The 22,310-nt window shown below is 40.3% G+C and overlaps 2 protein-coding genes across 2 annotated transcripts; both read left to right on the top strand.

The window, feature by feature from the left end:
* The first annotated feature begins 561 nt into the window (after positions 1-561).
* On the top strand, positions 562-7,166 carry LOC139450090 (neuropilin and tolloid-like protein 1). Its single transcript, XM_071231731.1, has 5 exons — positions 562-895; positions 2,750-2,989; positions 4,720-4,866; positions 5,892-6,124; positions 6,748-7,166. The coding sequence occupies exons 1-5, from the start codon at positions 820-822 to the stop codon at positions 6,838-6,840; spliced, it is 789 nt and encodes a 262-aa protein (XP_071087832.1). The 5' UTR covers positions 562-819; the 3' UTR covers positions 6,841-7,166.
* A 4,068-nt stretch (positions 7,167-11,234) lies between these two features.
* Positions 11,235-21,962, top strand: LOC139450079 (uncharacterized). Its single transcript, XM_071231721.1, has 5 exons — positions 11,235-11,372; positions 12,994-13,233; positions 18,153-18,299; positions 19,637-19,875; positions 20,925-21,962. The coding sequence occupies exons 1-5, from the start codon at positions 11,303-11,305 to the stop codon at positions 21,000-21,002; spliced, it is 774 nt and encodes a 257-aa protein (XP_071087822.1). The 5' UTR covers positions 11,235-11,302; the 3' UTR covers positions 21,003-21,962.
* The last annotated feature ends 348 nt before the right edge of the window (positions 21,963-22,310 follow it).

Here is a 22,310-nt window from a genome sequence, read left to right as displayed (position 1 = left end):
AACGGGTTTTTTTGTCAGTTAACTCCCTTGCCTCGGGAAGATTGGATCCCCTTATTACTGCAATATTTTCTGGTACGGATCTCCATAATGTGTTTAATAATGCGAGCAAAGACCACTCGCATTTTTCGCATTTAATTCACGCTCGCGTTAATTTCAAGAATTACAGCAACTGGAATATTGCCTGGTACTGATCGCCATAGTATAACTGGAATATTGATGACTGCGACGTAAAATAACATGTATGCGCTTACTGACTGTTGGACCTCAGTTTTCTTGGAAGGGTGACTGAGTTTGGGTTTGAACGCCGCATTGAACATATTCCAATTACGTCACGGCGTGTAGGTGTAAAACTCCAACTTTTGAAGGTCTCAGACGTTTACCACTTTCGCGGAACCCACGAGCACGGGTATGGTGCTGTGAAACCTAAAAAAATAATCCGGGCGAACCGGGATTCGAACCCCCAATCATAGGATTTTGGCATGTCCAAGGGACGCAACTCTGCACAGCAAATTGTGATGTATTAGACGACTAGGCCACACGTGCCCCATCGGAAGAGACACAACCAGTAACAGAGACAATGACAAAACAGACGGAGTACAATAGATAATGTGCTTAAGCATCGTATCGCATTTAACTATAATCACTTCCTGACCCTTGACACACATCATCTGATTTCGAAACTTGTCGCCGCCCACTGATATGAAATGAGATATGATATGATTTAATGTCATATGATCGCTCGCCTGAAACACGGACTCAAGCCTACTCACTTATATGTGGCTAACATACCGACTGTCCTTCGACTGAGTACATAACATAATGGCTTCATCTCGTCTCGTCATCACCGTGCTGTCACTCTGCATCATCAATGCATATGGCTTTACCCCTATGACCTGTGAGTATTAGTTTCCTTGTGTGTGTGTGTGTGTGTGTGTGTGTGTGTGTGTGTGTGTGTGTGTGTGTGTGATACAGGGACTATGTAAAATCAGGGAATATGTATGATCAGGGAATATGTATAGTCATAGCCCAGGACAAGTTCAAACATACACACATACATTCATTATATACTCGACCGCCTCCATGGTCTAGTGGTAGAGCGTCCGCCCGGAGAGCGGAAGGTCCGGGGTTCGATCCCCGCCCGTCATACCAAACGACGTTAAAAGATGGTACTTGTTGTGACCCTGCCTGGCGCTCGGCATTAAGGGGCTATACAAGGACAGGTCGGCTCGGAGTCAGTATACTGTGTTTGAGTGGGATAATCATGTTAAACTGCGGCATGGTATCTCAGTGAGCTAGCACTATAAATCGGCATCATTCGGGACTAGCTATATAGTACAAACAGCCACACGTGCATGCACGTCGCTATATAACACTGACATTAACACTCTGCCACCGGATTAGGTGAGTGGGTGGGTGAGTGAGTATGGTTTTACGCCGTTGTTAACAATATTCCAGCACGGTCACAGCGGGGGACACCATAAATTGGCTTCATACATTGTACCCATGTGGGGAATTGAACCCGGGTCTTCGGCGTAACAAGCCAACGCTTTAACCACTAGGCTACCCCACCGCCCCCGGAGTTGATCATGAGAAAGAAACATTCAGAAAATATGTATGTCTTACGGAAAGTTTATTGGAAATTTATATTTTATATGCGGTTCAGTTCATTTTATCAGCTGGAGTGCGAAATTATCGCATACAATGGAAAAGTAAATACTTATTCATTCCCCTTGACCAGATATAAGTTAGTGATACCAATACTTACATCTGTAAAGTCACGAACGTGATCTAAAAAACAGATTAATGTCCTTGCACATTACAATTAATGATAGTAAAACACAACATAGTGTCAAATAACGAATTTCGATAACAGAATTTCCATGTGAAATATGTGAGGTGGGTGTTGGAAAATCCAAGATGGCTGTTACTGACGGTATACGGTCTCATATTAGGTCAGTATCAGCCATCTTGGATTTTTACTGACGGTATACGGGCCCATGTTGGGTCAGTAGATCTGCTCTCTGATTGGTCCGTCTTACTTTGAGGCATAATAATAGCCATTACTCACATTAAAATACTAGCTTCTGATTGGTTAAGGAGTGACTTACATGTTCATTTCGCAATTTCTGTCCGTCAGCAAGGAAGTAAATATGCCATGCTTATCATGTAGAGCTAGCGTACCTGTAGATTGAATCGCGCTACATTGAATTTTGAACCCAACTGCAATTATCATTCCAAATGCCTACTGACGATGATTAACAAAGAAGTTCTATTATTTATGAGGGGGGGTCGGGTAGCCTGGTGGTTAAGCGTTCACTCGTCACGCCGAAGACCCGGGCTCGATGGGTACAATGTGTGAAGCGCATTTCTGGTGTCCCCCGCCGTGATATTGCTGGAATATTGCTAAAAGCGGCGTAAAACCATACTCACTCACTATTATTTATGATGTAGCCGTCCAATCAACTGTTTCAATCTGAAGTGATTATTGGGATTGGAGTCCTCTGACTGACCAATGAGAATCGAGTATGTTAGACTAACAACAATGCGTTTCATTATGTTTTGAGGGGCGGTCGGGTAGCCTAGTGATTAAAGCGTTCGCTCGTCACGCCGATGACCCGGGTTCGATTCCCGACATGGGTACATTGTGTGAAGCCCATTTCTGGTGTCCCCCGCCGTGATATTGCTGGAATATTGCTAAAAGCGGCGTAAAACAATACTCACTCACTCACTCATTATGTTTTGAAAACAGATTACATGGACGAAGAATGTGGCTACAGCCTGACCACGACCAAGGACACGCGACTGAAGCTGACATACTATCCGAGCAGGAGCCTCCACTTAAACATGAACTGCACCACCTCATTTAGGACGACTGTCTTGGGGGATCGATTGCAGGTTCGACTGAGGAGCATTGACACTGTGTCGACTCCCAATTGCCAAAAAAACGCCTTGCAAATATTTGATAGTGACAGACAGACACTTTTGAATGGTAAGTTCCAATTTATATTCATTTTTTATTCTATGATATTGGAGATAGGAGGTCTGCAGAATATTGTATTTGGGTATTTGAAATATTTCCTCTTTGGAGGTAGGCCATATGGTTAATAACATACGACCAGAACAGTATACTTGTCTTGATCAGCACGCACACACACATACACGCACGCACGCACGCACGCACGCACGAACGCACGCACGCACGAACGCACGCACGTACGCACGCACGAACGCACGCACACACACGTCGCTATGTAAGTGTATAATCTTGGACGCGACGTTAAACCCCATTTCACCTTCACCTTCACCTCAAATTTCATTCTCGACTCCCTGGGGAAGCTGCACATTGTGGATAATCAATGTGTTCGCGTACAGATAGTTTGCCAAAAAAATTCAGTAATATCCGGCTGAGTGAGATAGGCTTGGACCTCTCATATTATGCCAAAGTCGGAAATCGGACGAGGTGACAAAAAACGCTTTGACCATTACGACGTCCATTTGTAGATGGCGTTGTGGATGGCACGTAGTGCTGTGTTCGGCGCACAGGTCACAAATCAACCAACGATCGTGGCGGAGATCGTGTGCATGGGTGACCGCGTTCAGCAAGCTTGACCCCTGAGAATGTATAGGGCTTTGCTCCTGCTGAGAGATCTTCAGTAAACCCGAGGCTGTCTGGACTGGTGATTGGGGTTCGCTGTGAAGTCTGTCACTGAAGTAACTTGTAGGGGATTGAAATGATGTTATTTAATGCCGCAATCAACAGTATTCCAGATACATCATGGCGATCTGTACATAATCTTGTCTGGACCAGACAAACCAGTCACTGAAAACATGTGCTTCAACACCCTACCCCAGCCCCGCCACAGAGGCCCACTTACACGCAATCCAGTGTTATTTCTAATGTATGTAAGCATCTGCCTGAAGACCAAAAGGTCGGTGGTTCGTCATACCAAAAGCCGTTGAAAGATGACCGTGTTTGACGTCCGACATTGAGGGTATAACACAAGGACTGTCCGACTGGGAGACAGAAGAATATGTCCGACTGGGGTATGCATGTTAAACTGCGGCAATGTACCCCAGTGTGCTGGTACTTTATAACCGACTAAAGTCCGGGCTAGTACAAGCAGCCACACATGTCTATGAACGTCGCTATATAAGTGAAATGAAAGTATCTTGAAGGCGACGTTGTGCACTCACTCCATTTCACCTCACCTGACCAAATGTCAATGTCATTATACAGTAAACTACGGTTATAACAAACTCAAAGGGACCTCTAATTTAAGTTTGTCATAAGCATATACAGCACATGTACAGCAAATGGTCGGGATTAAAAAATTAAATTCGTTATAACCGTCAGTTCGTTATAAGCGTGTTCGTTATAAACGTACTTTACTGTACTATACAATTTGACCCGTGAAGATTCCGGCGTAGAATAGGTCTTCAGCAACCCATACTTGCCGTAAAAGGTGACTATGCTTGTCGTAAAAGGCGACTAACGGGATCGGGTGGTCAGGCTCGCTGACTTGGTTGATGCATGTCATCGATCCCAATTGCGTGGATCGATGCTCATGATATCAATCACTGGATTGTCTGGTCCAGACTCGAATTTTTACAGACCGGCGTCATATAGCTGGACAATTGCTGAGTGCGGCGTTAAACAACAAACCAACCAACCAACTACAATACAATTTACTCATTTATGTGTCATTTTTCTATGTCCAGCTCCATTTGGAGACTGCGGTACAGTATTAAGGACCAGGACTTACAAGTCAAGTGGCAGCTCCGTCACACTCAAGTTCCAAACAGATGCCAGTTTCCAGTATGGCCAATTCGACATCCTCGTCACCTCCTTCAACAAAGCTTTCAATCGTAAGGAATTGTGTTATGAAATAGTGTCTGATGCATCTTCATCTTGATGTTAGAAACTGATACACTAACCTACTTTCATGTGTTCACCATTAGACAGGTTTTGACCATTTGACCATGTTGACCACCCAATTCTCACAAGTCACCTCTTACGACAAGCATGGTTCCTTGGAACTTATACCGACCTGGAATTCAAACAGGTGTAAATGAAGGAACTGACGTTAAAACAAATAGTCAAATGCCAATACCCTATCAAAGGTTAAAAGAAGTTTATTGCACAAAAGGCCCCCGGCCCATATACAAGAGACTTACGCATGTTATCATAAATGTTACACATTGGGAAATACACGTTTGTTTATTAGACTAAGTTCATTTCCTTTGGCTGATGCATGTGTAATATATAAACTGAGAAAGATTTAATATATCAGATGCGTTCTTTGTCGGTAGAAGGGATGCAAAAATCTGGGACATTGCTAATAAATAATCTTTGATATACTTCTTTCGAAGTCCATTGTAAAATGGACAGAAAAAAATACTTTAGGGAGACGTTGTCCATGCATATAAAGAATTTTAAACCAGTATTTTGAACATCTAATCTAAGAGTTAATATATAATTGTTATCTACCATATTCACCATAAACCTAAAAATATGTTTCTGAATCTGCTTTTGATTTGAGAATGACATGTAATGTATTTTCTGGTATGGTATTTACCTCTGTGTATTTGTATTTATCTCTGTGTATATGCATTTACCTCTGTGTATTTGTATTTATCTCTGTGTATATGCATTTACCTCTGTGTATTTGTATTTATCTCCGTGTATATGTATTTACCTCTGTGTATTTGAATTTATCTCCGTGTATATGTATTTATCTCTGTGTATTTGTATTTATCTCCTGTATATGTATTTACCTCTGTGTATTTGTATTTATCTCTGTGTATTTGTATTTATCTCCGTGTATATGTATTTACCTCCAGGTATATTAATTTACCTCCAGGTATATATATTTGCCTCTGTTTGTATCCAGACTCATGTTCTGCGCGTCGATTTACTTGTGACAACGACCTCTGCATCAGCAATACCCTCACATGCAACGGCTACAACGACTGCGGTGATGATAGTGATGAGATCTACGAATGTCGCCTCAGCGGAGGGGCCATTGCAGGCATCGCCGTGGGTGTAATTGTGTTCCTTGTGATATGCACCTTCCTCTCCATTGTCGGCCGAGCAAGGAGGAGACGTTATCAAAGACTTTGTGAGGTAAGGACTGAGTGACTAAACCTTTACGCCGGGCTTGGAATATTCCAGCAATATCACCGGGGGCGGGGGATACCAGAACTTTTTGGAATCGAACCCGGGCCTTCAGCATGACGAGTAAACACTTTAACCAATGACCTGTGAAGATCCGGGGTAGAATAGGTCTTCAGCAACCCATGCTTGCCGTAAAAGCCGACTATGCTTGTCGTAAAAGGCGACTAACGGGATTGGGTGGTCAGGCTTGCTGACTTGGTTGATACATGTCATCGATCCCAATTGCGTGGATCGATGCTCATGATATCGATCACTGGATTGTCTGGTCCAGACTCGATTATTTTACAGACCGCCGTCATATAGCTGGAATACTGCTGAGTGCGGCGTTAAACAACAAACAAACAAACAAACTTTAACCAATAGGATACCATGTCTATCACAACTAGAACGATTAACAAATAACTAGAATTTGGAATTAAAAGTAATCAATCAGAATTTAAAGTTAAATAGATCAAACGGGAAACGAGACGTCCAATGAATGGCATCTTCGTATAAATTACGAAAGTCCTGCGCTGGACTCAATAGTGTATCGTAAATGCTATTAGAACAATGATGTCATTCCATCTTTGCAGGCCAAACCTTACAGAGCTGTGCAGACGACCACGACAACCTACCCAACCAACGTCCAGAACCGGTATCAGCAACCGTCATACCAGACATACTGATACACGGACCCACACACCACGTTCCCAACACCCGGTACCAGATACACGGACCCACACACCACGTTACCAACACCCAGAACCAGATACACGGACCCACACACCACGTTACCAATACCCGGAACCAGATACACGGACCCACACACCACGTTACCAACACCAAGAACCAGATGCACGGACCCACCACACACCATGTGCACGTTACCAACACCCAGAACCAGATACACGGACCCACACACCACGTTACCAACACCCGGAACCAGATACACGGACCCACACACCACGTTACCAACACCCGGAACCAGATACACAGACCCACACACCACGTTACCAACACCCAGAACCAGATACACGGACCCACACACCACGTTACTTACACCCGGAACCAGATACACGGACCCACACACCACGTTACCAACACCCAGAACCAGATACACGGACCCACACACCACGTTACCAACACCCGGAACCAGATACACGGACCCACACACCACGTTACCAACACCCGGAACCAGATACACGGACCAACACACCACGTTACCAACACCCAGAACCAGATACACGGACCCACACACCACGTTACCAACACCCGGAACCAGACACACGGACCTACACACCACGTTACCAACACCCGGAACCAGATACACGGACCCACACACCACGTTACCAACACCCGGAACCAGATACACGGACCTACACACCACGTTACCAACACCCAGAACCAGAATCAACAACATTCATACCAGACATACTGACACACGGACCCACACACTACGTTACCAACACCCGGAACCAGATACACGGACCCACACACCACGTTACCAACACCCGGAACCAGATACACGGACCCACACACCACGTTACCAACACCCGGAACCAGATACACGGACCAACACACCACGTTACCAACACCCAGAACCAGATACACGGACCCACACACCACGTTACCAACACCCGGAACCAGATACACGGACCCACACACCACGTTACCAACACCCGGAACCAGATACACGGACCCACACACCACGTTACCAACACCCGGAACCAGATACACGGACCCACACACCACGTTACCAACACCCGGAACCAGACACACAGACCCACACACCACGTTACCAACACCCGGAACCAGACACACGGACCTACACACCACGTTACCAACACCCGGAACCAGATACACGGACCCACACACCACGTTACCAACACCCAGAACCAGATACACGGACCCACACACCACGTTACCAACACCCGGAACCAGATACACGGACCCACACACCACGTTACCAACACCCGGAACCAGATACACGGACCCACACACCACGTTACCAACACCCAGAACCAGATACACGGACCCACACACCACGTTACCAACACCCGGAACCAGATACACGGACCTACACACCACGTTACCAACACCCAGAACCAGAATCAACAACATTCATACCAGACATACTGACACACGGACCCACACACTACGTTACCAACACCCGGAACCAGATACACAGACCCACACACCACGTTACCAACACCTGGAACCAGATACACGGACCCACACACCACGTTACCAACACCCGGAACCAGATACACAGACCCACACACCACGTTACCAACACCTGGAACCAGATACACAGACCCACACACCACGTTACCAACACCCAGAACCAGATACACGGACCCACACACCACGTTACCAACACCCGGAACCAGATACACAGACCCACACACCACGTTACCAACACCTGGAACCAGATACACAGACCCACACACCACGTTACCAACACCCAGAACCAGATACACGGACCCACACACCACGTTACCAACACCCGGAACCAGATACACGGACCCACACACCACGTTACCAACACCCGGAACCAGAATTAACAACACTCGTACCAGATTTACTGATACACGTTCCCATACACTGCGTTAACAACACTCAGGGGCGGTCGGGTAGCCTAGTGGTTAAAGCGTTCGCTCGTCACGCCGATGACCCGGGTTCGATTCCCGACATGGGTACAATGTGTGAAGCCGATTTCTGGTGTCCGCCGCCGTGATATTGCTGGAATACTGCTAAAAGCGGTGTAAAACTATACTCACTCACTCACTAACAACACTCAAGACTAGTCTCAACCAAGTCCTCCAAACCCTCTGATACGACTCACCAACACACCATATATATTTTACCATGTTTCATTTTGTTTCATTGTACATTTCCAATGCGCTTCTCAGTCGGTTCATTGTCTCAAAATTCCAAGTTAGACCATACATACAATATGTTGCATATTTTGTAATAAATGTTCTTTGTTACGATATCGAGTGTTTTCAATTGGTTTCCGAGAATTTCTTTGATGTATGGTTAACATGTTTGGTTTTTTTAATTCCATCTAATTCATCTAGTAGGCTGAAGGGACGGTGGGGTAGCCTCGTGGTTAAAGCGTTCGCTCGACCAGGGTTCGATTCCCCACATGGGCACAATGTGTGAAGCCTATTCCTGCTGTCCACCGCCGTGATAGTGCTTGAATATTGCTACAAGCGGCGTAAAACATACCCACTAACACGCTCACTAGAATGCTAAAAAGTCGCCGATTTAACGTTAGATTTTAACCAACTCTCTCACGTTATCACGTCGCCCTCTGACTAATCGAATCTGGACCAGGCGAACCAGTGATTAATACAATGATCAGCAGCCATCATCATCGAGGCACGATGACACGCAATCAACCATTTCACCGAACCTGGCTACAAGATCCAGTTTAGTCGCTTCTTAAGGGTGATGGAGTTCTACAATTGAGTTCCGACCTGGTACCGCACGCGTGATCGTATTTCTATCTTACCATTTCGGTTTATCTGTGTAATGATGTCTCATGCATACATTTAGTAGTGAGTGAGTGAGTTAAAATTTAACGTCACATCGGCAAAAATATTTCAGCCATATCGTGACCGTACATTTAGTAACAAATATATCTCCACAGTTTATCCCGATCCTTACTCCCAAGACCACAGCCCATCATCATTGATTCCTGTGCATGGTGGTCAAGCTCCGGTCAACCATCATTAGTAGCAGATTGGTGGATTTTGTTCCTCTACAAACCAATTATTTTGACATGTATATGAGTGAGTGAGTTTTTGGGTTAACGCCGCATAGAACAATATTTAAGCTATGCAAGATAACTAAGACAAAATTGTTATGGATGAGCAACTTCTTTATTACAATTTCGTTTCGGTGTAGATTCTAACACCGTTATCAAGCAAATGATGTACAAACTAGGTATGAGCATGATATACATGTATATACATAACAATAGATAGATGTTTATATAACAGATAAGGTTGATGTACACTGATTGATTAGGTAGTTATGATAAGACAAATTGTAATAAAGAAGTTGCTCATCCATAACAATTTTGTCTTAGTTACCATTCCAACTTGCCACTCAAAGAAGCTATGCAAGATAGTTAGCTGTCTAACTGACCGCCTGTCTGATTGTAATAACATGTATGTGTAAAACGTGTTTGAATGTACATGTTCTACTGTCATATCACAATGACACTTAGCCTACACACAGAATGATCCATAGTGAATAGTTGGTTTTAATTAAATGACGTGGGAATTGTATATGTGTCTAATGCAAATGCGTATATAATACATGTTGTAATCCGTTTTGTAGGAGTGCATTGATGAACTTCATATTTTTATCAATGGGCACACTAATTAGAACATCCCTCCATACATGTAGATTGTATGTGTTGCTTAACCAAGTACATGTACGTGTACACACTCCAGCTGTGATAAAACCAGTGTCACAGTGGTATTTATCAAACCACTACATAAGTATATGCTAGTACATACATGTATACACGTAGATTTGTACAAGGCAGGAGACATAATGCAATGTGAGAATAAATCATGTATCCATGTCAAAAAAAATATTTAATGACTGCATTATTATAAGGAAGAGAATTCATGGATGTCAACTTCTTTATCGCGAGGAACACAACGTTTTGGAGTATATGCTTACTCCTTCATCAGGTGAATAGCATTATTATAGCAGGTTTTTTTTACAAACTGGTGTTTGCGTTGATAAATGTTTGATAGATAACGGTGTAAGAATCTACATCGAAATGTCGTTAAATGTAATAAACCAGTTGTTATCCATATAGTTGTGTTTTGTTATTTACTCATCAAAATCACAATTATGCTTCCTGACACTCCCAAGGGACGCAATTCTGCACCCATGCTCCTTCTCGGTGTATAAGTTAGATACACACGCAGATGGAAGACTGATTTAACGTGCACAGTCTCTTATCGCATACTGCACCCTTGACATTTGATCACTTGGTCCTGATAGCTATCTGTGTACCACATGATAACACAAAATTCTGAAACATGCACATTGATGCACGTTGATGCACGTTGATGCACCTGTGCTGTACACCTTTTCTGTTATTGACTTGATACAGCTGCAATGAGTTTACTCAAAGCCATCGTCGTGCTTGTGTGTTTGAGGCTCGCTGATTGCTCTGCACCTACCGTCTGTGAGTACATATTGTGAACATTGACAAAACTGGTCGTTACTGAAATGTCCATGACAAATTCTATTTCTAACACGTATACTACACTGATGCTGTCATCGGTCATTCAGATCGTTAAAAACTCGATTCAGCACAAAAAACGTTTTATTTAAGGAATAAAGGAGTGGGAGTTGTGTATCGTACAATAAAACACTGCAGGGAGAATAAACCATGAGGCCCCCCCCCCCCCCCCCCCCCGAACACACACACACACCCCCGAGTGGTTTATTCTCCCTGCAGTGTTTTATTGTACGATACACAACGACCACGAGTCGTTTTTTTCTTATATGAGATATTAACATTAATTATGTAAAGCCTCTTTAAGGATAATGATAAAATGTACATGCTTTAATAATATTTACCCGTATTCAAATAATGATGACTCTCTTAATAGAATCCGACCTCGGCAATGTCGGACAAGTCCATTTTATGCACAGGTGGGTATTTCCCGCATATTCTGACAATCCTCACGTCGATTATCTGTACCTTTTCTCCCAATACCGATTGTCATATCTCTCCCGCTTTTGGATGCGATCGTTCTGCCATTGCGTTTATCTGCGTTGCCCTGCTACATCCTTGGGAAGCAACTCATCAGGCAGTCCCCACTCAACAATAACGTCGTACAATACGCGACGTCATCAAGTTACGAGCATATGTTCGAATCTCCAAACATGACGTCATGATAGAACAATGTTTTATACCTCGCTTTGCTCGTCATTGTTCTTTAAGATTTATCGCGTAGCTATCTTATATAATTACATATATCATAGACATATCATATACAAATAGAACATCATTTGTGAATGATAAAAGCATTGAACTTTGTCCTGCACCTATGAATTTACATATTATTTGTGATATTTTGTATTGTACCGTGTGTTTTTAATGCCTCATTCATCAATATTCCAGCCAAACAGACAGTGACGGCGGCCTGTAAACATTCGAGTCTGAACCAGACAATCTCCACATTGATATCGTGACGACGATCTACGCAATTGGGATCACATATGGCATCAAAATGTCACCGAGCTTGAATACCTGTCCGTTAAGTCTACATGAACAGCATACGTATGTAGGTTGCTGGGAACCTCTTCTAACCCGGGATCCTCCCAGTGCCATGTTATTTATGAACAGTAGTCTATTATTATGACGTGTGACAAGAAACTAAGAAGCATCAGACTCCTTCATTACCGCAACATTTTACTGTGGTTAACTCATGAAGATCCAGGGTAGAATAGGTCTGCAGCAACCCATGCGTGCCGTAAATGGCTACTATGCTTGTCGTAACAGGCGACTAACGGATGGTCAGGCTCGCTGACTTGGTTGATGCATGTCATCGATCCCAATTGCGTGGATCGATGCAAATGATGTCAAACACTGGATTGTCTCGTCCAGATCGATTATTAACAGACCGCCATCATATAGCTGGAATATTGGGGGACGTTGCTCATATTATCCATCACCTGTTCGTCTGGTCGACTCGATCAATTACAGGCTGCCATCATATGGCAGGAATATAGCTGAAAGCGGTGTCTAACTAAAACGAACAAAACCAGTATAAAATCTTGAAATAATGTTATGACAGACTACCTTGACGACGAATGCAACAAAACAATCAGCATGACGAAGGACGTGAGATTCCAACTAACCCTCTACCCTAATGTCCATCTGCGCTACAATTGGTTGTGTACCAGCACCGTCAAGACAGATGTAGCAGCTGACTGTCTCCTTGTCGGCGTCAGAAATCTCAACACAGCATCAACATCCAACTGCATCCAAAACAGCTTGACAATAATGGATACTAACAAGGAGACAGCTTTGAATGGTTAGATCTTATTTTATCATATATCATGACACATTTGCAAGATATTTACATTTTTATCCTAATGATGACGAACTTCAATTAACCCGCGAAGATTCCGGGTTAAAAATAGGTCTTCAGCAACCCATGCTTGCCATAAAAGGTGACTATGCTTGTCGTAAAAGTTGACTAACGGGATCGGGTGGTCAGGCTCGCTGACTTGGTTGATACATGTCATCGATCCCAATTGTGTGGGTCGATGCCCATGATATTAATCACTGGATTGTCTGGTCCAGCCTCGATTATATACAGACCGCCGTCATATTCGATTATTTACATATAGCTGGAATATTGCTGAGTGCGGCGTTAAACAACCAACAAACGAAAACCATCAATGGAGGTTGGTTGGTTGGTTGATTTGTTGTTTTACGGCGCATTCAGCAATGTAACAGCTATATGACGACGGTCTGTAAAATAATCGTGTCTGGACCAGACAATCCAGTGATTGATATCATGAGCATCGATCCACACAATTGGGATCGATAACCTGCATCAACCTGATGCTCAACCTGACCACCTGACCACCCGATCCCTTTAGTCGCCCATTACGACAAGCATAGTCGCCTTTTATGGCAAGCATGGGTTGCTAAAGACATATTCTACCCCGGATCTTCACGGGTCTTCAATGGAGGAGACGGGGTGGGGTACTATGGAAGCGGCAGTGGGTTTCACTAAAATTCAGCAAATATTTTGTCTTTTCCATGCTGTTTCCTTTTTAGGTCATATGCCGCAGACATCCCAAATATTAATTTTAACCTGTAAATGTACAACGTCAGAGTCAGAGAAAAAACTCGATTATCCGCCAAAACAACTTGGCCGTAAAACAGCAGTGAAAAGTATATGAATGGATCACTGAAAAACAGTGATGGCACCAGTTGTGATGGCATTTGTAATACTATAGCTGCTGCCAATAGACTCCGAAAATGTATATATACTATGCCAAAAGAGAAGGGGAAAAAGACAGTCATCAAGAGATGTCTTCTGTTATGTATGGTTTTGGCAAATGGAAATAATATATGATATGATCATATCTGCTGGGGAGTAGGCGATGACATCTTATTATTTCTAATGGTTGGTGTTGCGCACATGGTCGTTAAAGAGGTTTTGGGGTCAAATTTGAAATTTTCATTTGCCAGCCAACGTCACTAATGTCGGGTAACACCATTCTGTTGGCCAGACATGCACGTATTCTTCGTGGTATTCTCTGATGTCGACGATTGTTAGCTTGACAACATCAAGTTCATTGAGAGTTGTGATGGATTTTGACGCTGACGTCTGCCAATGACGTCCCAGACGTTTTCAATGGGGGAAAGGTCAGGACTGAGTGCTGGTCATGCCATGGCATTGATGTATTGCTGTTGGAGGAATTGGGTCACAATGCTAGCATGTGCATCATCATCTTGAAAGATGACACGTTGCCCAACTCGTTGTGCAAATAGAACCCCGGGTGGTGCAATGATGTTGTCCCGATAGTATTGACATGTGACTCTGGCATGGACAATATTTGGCGCAGTTCAGCCAGACATTGTGATACCACCAAATACCGTTATTGACTTCCATGCTGTAAGGTCCATAAAACGCGAGTGAACGAGAGTGAAACACGTTTCGCCAGAAAACATGGCGTTAGCCAAACGTCGATTATGTATTATTGGTTCTGTGTATTTTAATGTATGTTCTAAGTGTTGTATGTTCTATGTATAATTCATTCTATGTATTTTAATGTAAGTGTTGTATGTTCTATGTATAATTCGTTCTGTGTATTTTAATGTATGTTCTAAATGTTGTATGTTCTATGTATAATTCATTCTATGTATTTGAATGTAAGTGTTGTATGTTCTATGTATAATTCGTTCTATGTATTTTAATGTAAGTGTTGTATGTTCTATGTATAATTCGTTCTGTGTATTTTAATGTATGTTCTAAGTATTGTATGTTCTATGTATAATTCATTCTATGTATTTTAATGTATGTTCTAAGTGGTGTATGTTCTATGTATAATTCGTTCTGTGTATGTTAATGTATGTTCTAAGTGTTGTATATTCTATGTATTATTCGTTCTGTGCATTTTAATGTATGTTCTAAGTATTGTATGTTCTATGTATAATTCATTCTATGTATTTTAATGTAAGTGTTGTATGTTCTATGTATAATTCGTTCTGTGTATTTTAATGTATGTTCTAAGTATTGTATGTTCTATGTATAATTCATTCTATGTATTTTAATGTAAGTGTTGTATGTTCTATGTATAATTCGTTCTATGTATTTGAATGTAAGTGTTGTATATTCTATGTATAATTCGTTCTATGTATTTTAATGTAAGTGGTGTATGTTCTATGTATAATTCGTTCTGTGTATTTTAATGTATGTTCTAAGTATTGTATGTTCTATGTATAATTCATTCTATGTATTTTAATGTATGTTCTAAGTGGTGTATGTTCTATGTATAATTCGTTCTGTGTATTTTAATGTATGTTCTAAGTATTGTATGTTCTATGTATAATTCATTCTATGTATTTTAATGTATGTTCTAAGTGGTGTATGTTCTATGTATAATTCGTTCTGTGTATTTTAATGTATGTTCTAAGTCTTGTATGTTCTATGTATAATTCGTTCTGTGTATTTTAATGTATGTTCTAAGTCTTGTATGTTCTATGTATAATTCGTTCTGTGTATTTTAATGTATGTTCTAAGTATTGTATGTTCTATGTATAATTCGTTCTGTGTATTTTAATGTATGTTCTAAGTCTTGTATGTTCTATGTATAATTCGTTCTGTGTATTTTAATGTATGTTCTAAGTGTTGTATGTTCTATGTATAATTCATTCTATGTATTTTAATGTAAGTGTTGTATGTTCTATGTATAATTCGTTCTGTGTATTTTAATGTATGTTCTAAGTATTGTATGTTCTATGTATAATTCATTCTATGTATTTTAATGTATGTTCTAAGTGGTGTATGTTCTATGTATAATTCGTTCTGTGTATTTTAATGTATGTTCTAAGTATTGTATGTTCTATGTATAATTCATTCTATGTATTTTAATGTATGTTCTAAGTGGTGTATGTTCTATGTATAATTCGTTCTGTGTATTTTAATGTATGTTCTAAGTCTTGTATGTTGTATGTATTATTCGTTCTGTGTATTTTAATGTATGTTCTAAATGTTGTATGTTCTATGTATAATTCATTCTATGTATTTGAATGTAAGTGTTGTATGTTCTATGTATAATTCGTTCTATGTATTTTAATGTAAGTGTTGTATGTTCTATGTATAATTCGTTCTGTGTATTTTAATGTATGTTCTAAGTATTGTATGTTCTATGTATAATTCATTCTATGTATTTTAATGTATGTTCTAAGTGGTGTATGTTCTATGTATAATTCGTTCTGTGTATGTTAATGTATGTTCTAAGTGTTGTATATTCTATGTATTATTCGTTCTGTGCATTTTAATGTATGTTCTAAGTATTGTATGTTCTATGTATAATTCATTCTATGTATTTTAATGTAAGTGTTGTATGTTCTATGTATAATTCGTTCTGTGTATTTTAATGTATGTTCTAAGTATTGTATGTTCTATGTATAATTCATTCTATGTATTTTAATGTAAGTGTTGTATGTTCTATGTATAATTCGTTCTATGTATTTGAATGTAAGTGTTGTATATTCTATGTATAATTCGTTCTATGTATTTTAATGTAAGTGGTGTATGTTCTATGTATAATTCGTTCTGTGTATTTTAATGTATGTTCTAAGTATTGTATGTTCTATGTATAATTCATTCTATGTATTTTAATGTATGTTCTAAGTGGTGTATGTTCTATGTATAATTCGTTCTGTGTATTTTAATGTATGTTCTAAGTATTGTATGTTCTATGTATAATTCATTCTATGTATTTTAATGTATGTTCTAAGTGGTGTATGTTCTATGTATAATTCGTTCTGTGTATTTTAATGTATGTTCTAAGTCTTGTATGTTCTATGTATAATTCGTTCTGTGTATTTTAATGTATGTTCTAAGTCTTGTATGTTCTATGTATAATTCGTTCTGTGTATTTTAATGTATGTTCTAAGTGGTGTATGTTCTATGTATAATTCGTTCTGTGTATTTTAATGTATGTTCTAAGTCTTGTATGTTCTATGTATAATTCGTTCTGTGTATTTTAATGTATGTTCTAAGTCTTGTATGTTCTATGTATAATTCGTTCTGTGTATTTTAATGTATGTTCTAAGTATTGTATGTTCTATGTATAATTCGTTCTGTGTATTTTAATGTATGTTCTAAGTCTTGTATGTTCTATGTATAATTCGTTCTGTGTATTTTAATGTATGTTCTAAGTGTTGTATGTTCTATGTATAATTCATTCTATGTATTTTAATGTAAGTGTTGTATGTTCTATGTATAATTCGTTCTGTGTATTTTAATGTATGTTCTAAGTATTGTATGTTCTATGTATAATTCATTCTATGTATTTTAATGTATGTTCTAAGTGGTGTATGTTCTATGTATAATTCGTTCTGTGTATTTTAATGTATGTTCTAAGTATTGTATGTTCTATGTATAATTCATTCTATGTATTTTAATGTATGTTCTAAGTGGTGTATGTTCTATGTATAATTCGTTCTGTGTATTTTAATGTATGTTCTAAGTCTTGTATGTTGTATGTATTATTCGTTCTGTGTATTTTAATGTATGTTCTAAGTCTTGTATGTTCTATGTATAATTCGTTCTGTGTATTTTAATGTATGTTCTAAGTGGTGTATGTTCTATGTATATTTTTTTCTGTGTATTTTAATGTACGTGTTGTATGTTGTATGTATTATTGGTTCTTTGTTTTTAATGTATGTTCTAAGTCTTGTATGTTCTATGCACGTGTCTTGTAGGGATACACGGCGAGTGTGGGTCTACAGTGTCCAATAGGAGCTACACTACCCGGGGAGACGCTGTCACACTCAAGTTCCGGACAGATGATACTACCCAGTTTGGTCAATTTGACATCCTTGTCACGTCCTTCAATATGGCCATAAACCGTAAGACTTTAATGATACACAAGAACGTAATATCAAAATGTAAGAATACTGCACAGTGTTAAGGACGGGCTGTTGAGTACAAGTGATCCGTGAGGATCCGGATTAGAATGGGGCTTCCGCAACCCATGCTTGCCGTAAAAGGCGTCTGTGCTTGTCGTAAGAAGTGATTAACGGGATCGGGTGACGTGCTTCATGCATGTCACCATATCCCAATTGCTCATGTCAATCACTGGATTGTCAGGTCCAGACTCGATTATTTGCAGACTGCCTTCAAATGGCTGGAATATTGCTGCGTGTGGCGTTAAACAACAACCAAACAAACAAACAAATGTTCAGTACAAGTACCTTTAGTTTCTACCAGATTAAACAAACAGCATTGCACTCAGGAGTATTCAAAGACTGTGTGCACTATAGTGACTTGGGGCTTAACGTCATTTTGCAGCAGTTTTCAAGTCTTTATAATGTGAGGAAGCCCAAAAGGTCAAAAGATCATGATGTTAGAAGGGACATATCCTTTCCAAAAGTATCACAAATCTCTGCTGAAAGCGGAGTCCATTGTCCGGTTCCGACCATATCAGTAGCATGTGTTTATGAATCATTATGAAATAGTGATGATATCAGATGCTTTTCGAACAGATAAGCGTGATGGTAGAACAGGTCTTCAGCAACCCATGCTTGCCGTAAAAGGTGACTATGCTTGTTGTAAGAGGCGACTAATCGGACCGGGTGGTCAGGCTCGCAGACTTGGTTGATGCATGTCATCGATCCCAATTGCATGGATCGATACTCATGATTTCAGTCACTTGATTGTCTTGTCCAGACTCAATTAACCAATCAACCAACTGTTTACGGATTGAGAACTTGAAGCTCAAGGATTGTGTCACACACTTCAGCATAATATATATAGAAATTCTATCCATATATTTACGCAGTTTAATTAGCCTCAGTAAAGCAATAATGTATATTCAGAATGGATACACCCTTGACGGTACGGGTCAGAATTGTTTTCAGCAACCCATGCTTTTCGCAAGTGGCGACTAACGAGATCGTGTGATCAGGCTCGGTGATTCAGCTGATGCACGTCATCGTATCCCAATTGTGTGGATCGATGCTGATGATGTCAATCTCTGGTTTATCTGGTCCAGACTCACTTATTTACAGACCGCCGTCATATAGCTGGAAACAACAAACAAACAAACATAAAGGATACGGCATACTTCCAGGCCATTGAGATTAAGTTTATAGTGTCCATCTTGTTATATGCAATGTCATGATATCAACTAATTATTATTATTATTATTATTATTATTATTATTATTATTATTATTATTATCCAGATACTTGTTCGAGTAGTCGTTACTTATGCAACAACAACCGCTGCATCAACAAGTTTTTAACCTGCAACGGCTTCGACGACTGCGGCGACGACAGTGATGAGATTGATGGATGTAGTGATATCATAAGTGGAGCTGCCATTGCTGGCATCGTCGTGGGAGTGTTGGTATTCATTACTGTATGCGTATCCCTTGCCATCATTGGACGATCCAAGAGTACCAACTATCGGAGACTTGATGAGGTAAGCATTCCTACATTCAACACAAGCACAGTAGATAACCGCAACAAAACATGAATTGTTAAACAGAGCTTCACTCTCCGATCGGGACCACGGGGTCTCAGAGGTAATCATCGAGTTTCTAAACGCTGCTTAATTCGAGAACAAGGCTTACAATGTCGTGCTGTTTTTAGCGTGACGGGAAATTTTCCGTATTTAGTCCTAATTCATAGTCATAACACTAGTTTCGCAGAAAGGCCACGTGCTACTTTAGCTCTTCTCGCCTTTGGATGACACTCGATGACTTGACACTCCTTGAAAGCCCCTTGATCGCTGGTTTCAAAAAACGTGATGAACAAGCTGTATCACTCCTCAACCCTCAGCAAGTTGACATGCCGTGATTTAACCGAAATACTGTTCAAAACGTCGTTATTCCGTGGTTTTCTCACACAATACCTTTAAATACAAACGACTTTCTTCTCTTGTGATCGTTCCATTTTGTCATCAAGAAATGTTCCTTAAATGATCTACTAAATAATCTTTTTTGTGTAATTTTCATTTAATTTTAAAGCTGCAACAATAGTGTCAATATAATATGTACAGCGTATGTGTATTTGTAGGAGGATATCGTATAAAAGGATTGGGTACGAGTATTTCAGTCTCACTTAAATAAAGGCGGAACAGAATAATAAGATCAACTGCAGCACTGATTGTAATTTTCAAAAGTAGTCTACAAGAGGGTTTGTCAACCTGGCAAATATACGTTATAAAAATCAAAATAGATTCTAACACGTATTATCTATCTATTTCAATGAGATCCTCAGCAGTAAACTGTGACAAGTTTACATTTTTTAACAAGTTCAGCATCTGTTGTCCGTGGATAAATCGCGCACCCGCAACTATGGTTAATGGTCCTACACCAAAGCTTGACCAGTACTTCGGAAAATCTTTTCTAAATCATCTCAGATGTATCCAATAACTATGGTTAAGCAATCATCATCATCATCATCATCAATTATCATCATCATCATCGGCATTGTTGTTGTTGTCAACTATTCCTATTAACACAACAGATCCGGCCTATCAACATCACCAATAGGGGCTACTCAGGCGATATCCAGTATAGGAAACAGCCGTCGTACCGGAAGTAGTTCTATCTGGAACACGACCACTTGGACGACATCAACGTGAATGACTATCGCATCAGGACATGTACAACATCACAGGACATGTTATAGGAACTATTGTGTATCGATGTTTGTTGTTTAAAACGCCGCGCTCAGCAATAGTCGGGCTGTATGACGGTTCCCTTTGATGACTCGGATCTGGACCAGTCAATCCAGTGATTGACATCATAAGCATCTATCTACGCAATTGGGATACGATGACATGCAACAAAGCCACCGAGTAATCAAACTTATGTTAAATCAATATTTTCATCTTTTTGGAATGTGTAATGTTTGTCTGTTTATTTGTGTTTGTTTGTTGTTTACCGCCGTACTCAGCAATATTCCAACTACATGACGGTGCTCTGTAAATAGTCGAGTCTGAAACAAACAATCTAGTGACTGACATGAGCATCGATGAACGCAATTGGGATACGATGACATGAATCAACCATATCAGCAAGCCTGACCACCCGATCCCGTTAGTCGCCTCTTACGACAAGCATAGTCGCCTGATACGACAAGCATGGTTGTGGGTTGCTGAAGACCTATTCTAACCAGGATCTGCAGGGGTTGTAAAGTGTATGTACAATATTGGTAATGTATGCTTCATGTCAATAGTTCGATGTCATGGCAACGTTTCTAATCTTGAATCAATGTATATGCCATTTGTTTTGTAAATTCGTTCTTTTTAAAAAATAAAATCCTTTTCCAAATTTTAACTTTTCTCTTTTCGATTTTTGGCAACGGAGAGGACACGGGAATGATAATACATTACAATTTGTAATTTATTTACACCCAGTGTGAAAAAACCGTGTTTGGTCTGAACGTTTTAAGTACCATGATGCTTAACGCAAAGTTGGAATATTTTTTTTAAATGAAAGTGGCTGGGATCTCAAGTATGATTGCTATGATATAGTCTATATTCTTTGTACCCGAAATGTAACAGCATCAAATAATAATTAATGATTCAAACAGAGCAGAGTTGCCTCCCTTATGTTTACCTCCCTTATGTTTATCATGATCATGTTTCTAGGTTTGTCAGCACCATACCCGAGCTCGTGGGTTTCACCAAAGTGGTAAACATCCGAGACCTGCATCACTTCGGGCTTTCCTCCCACATTAAGATGACTGCCGTGATATAACTGGAATACTGTTAAAAGCTGCATCAAATCACTCACTCACTCTTTCACTCGTATTTATCGATCGTATCTGGCCTGACTTATCACTTGTGTTGATGCTGATATTGCACCTACCACGTGTCATGTTACACGTCTAGGTGATAACACTGTG

This window comes from Haliotis cracherodii, unplaced genomic scaffold, assembly GCF_022045235.1.
Source record: "Haliotis cracherodii isolate W230 unplaced genomic scaffold, xgHalCrac1.p SCAF_10, whole genome shotgun sequence".
Taxonomy (NCBI): Eukaryota; Metazoa; Mollusca; class Gastropoda; order Lepetellida; family Haliotidae; genus Haliotis; species Haliotis cracherodii.
Note: the sequence above shows the minus strand (reverse complement) of the source record. Positions and strands in the feature narration are given on the sequence as shown.

Excerpts from the sequence above, each read along its gene's own strand:
- LOC139450090 (XM_071231731.1), top strand. The coding sequence starts at position 820 with ATGGCTTCATCTCGTCTCGTCATCACCGTGCTGTCACTCTGCATCATC. Across the intron at positions 896-2,749 it reads TGGCTTTACCCCTATGACCT|ATTACATGGACGAAGAATGT; the intron begins GTGAGTATTAGT and ends TTTTGAAAACAG. Across the intron at positions 6,125-6,747 it reads GTTATCAAAGACTTTGTGAG|GCCAAACCTTACAGAGCTGT; the intron begins GTAAGGACTGAG and ends CCATCTTTGCAG.
- LOC139450079 (XM_071231721.1), top strand. The coding sequence starts at position 11,303 with ATGAGTTTACTCAAAGCCATCGTCGTGCTTGTGTGTTTGAGGCTCGCT. Across the intron at positions 18,300-19,636 it reads CTTCAATATGGCCATAAACC|ATACTTGTTCGAGTAGTCGT; the intron begins GTAAGACTTTAA and ends ATTATTATCCAG. Across the intron at positions 19,876-20,924 it reads ACTATCGGAGACTTGATGAG|ATCCGGCCTATCAACATCAC; the intron begins GTAAGCATTCCT and ends TTAACACAACAG.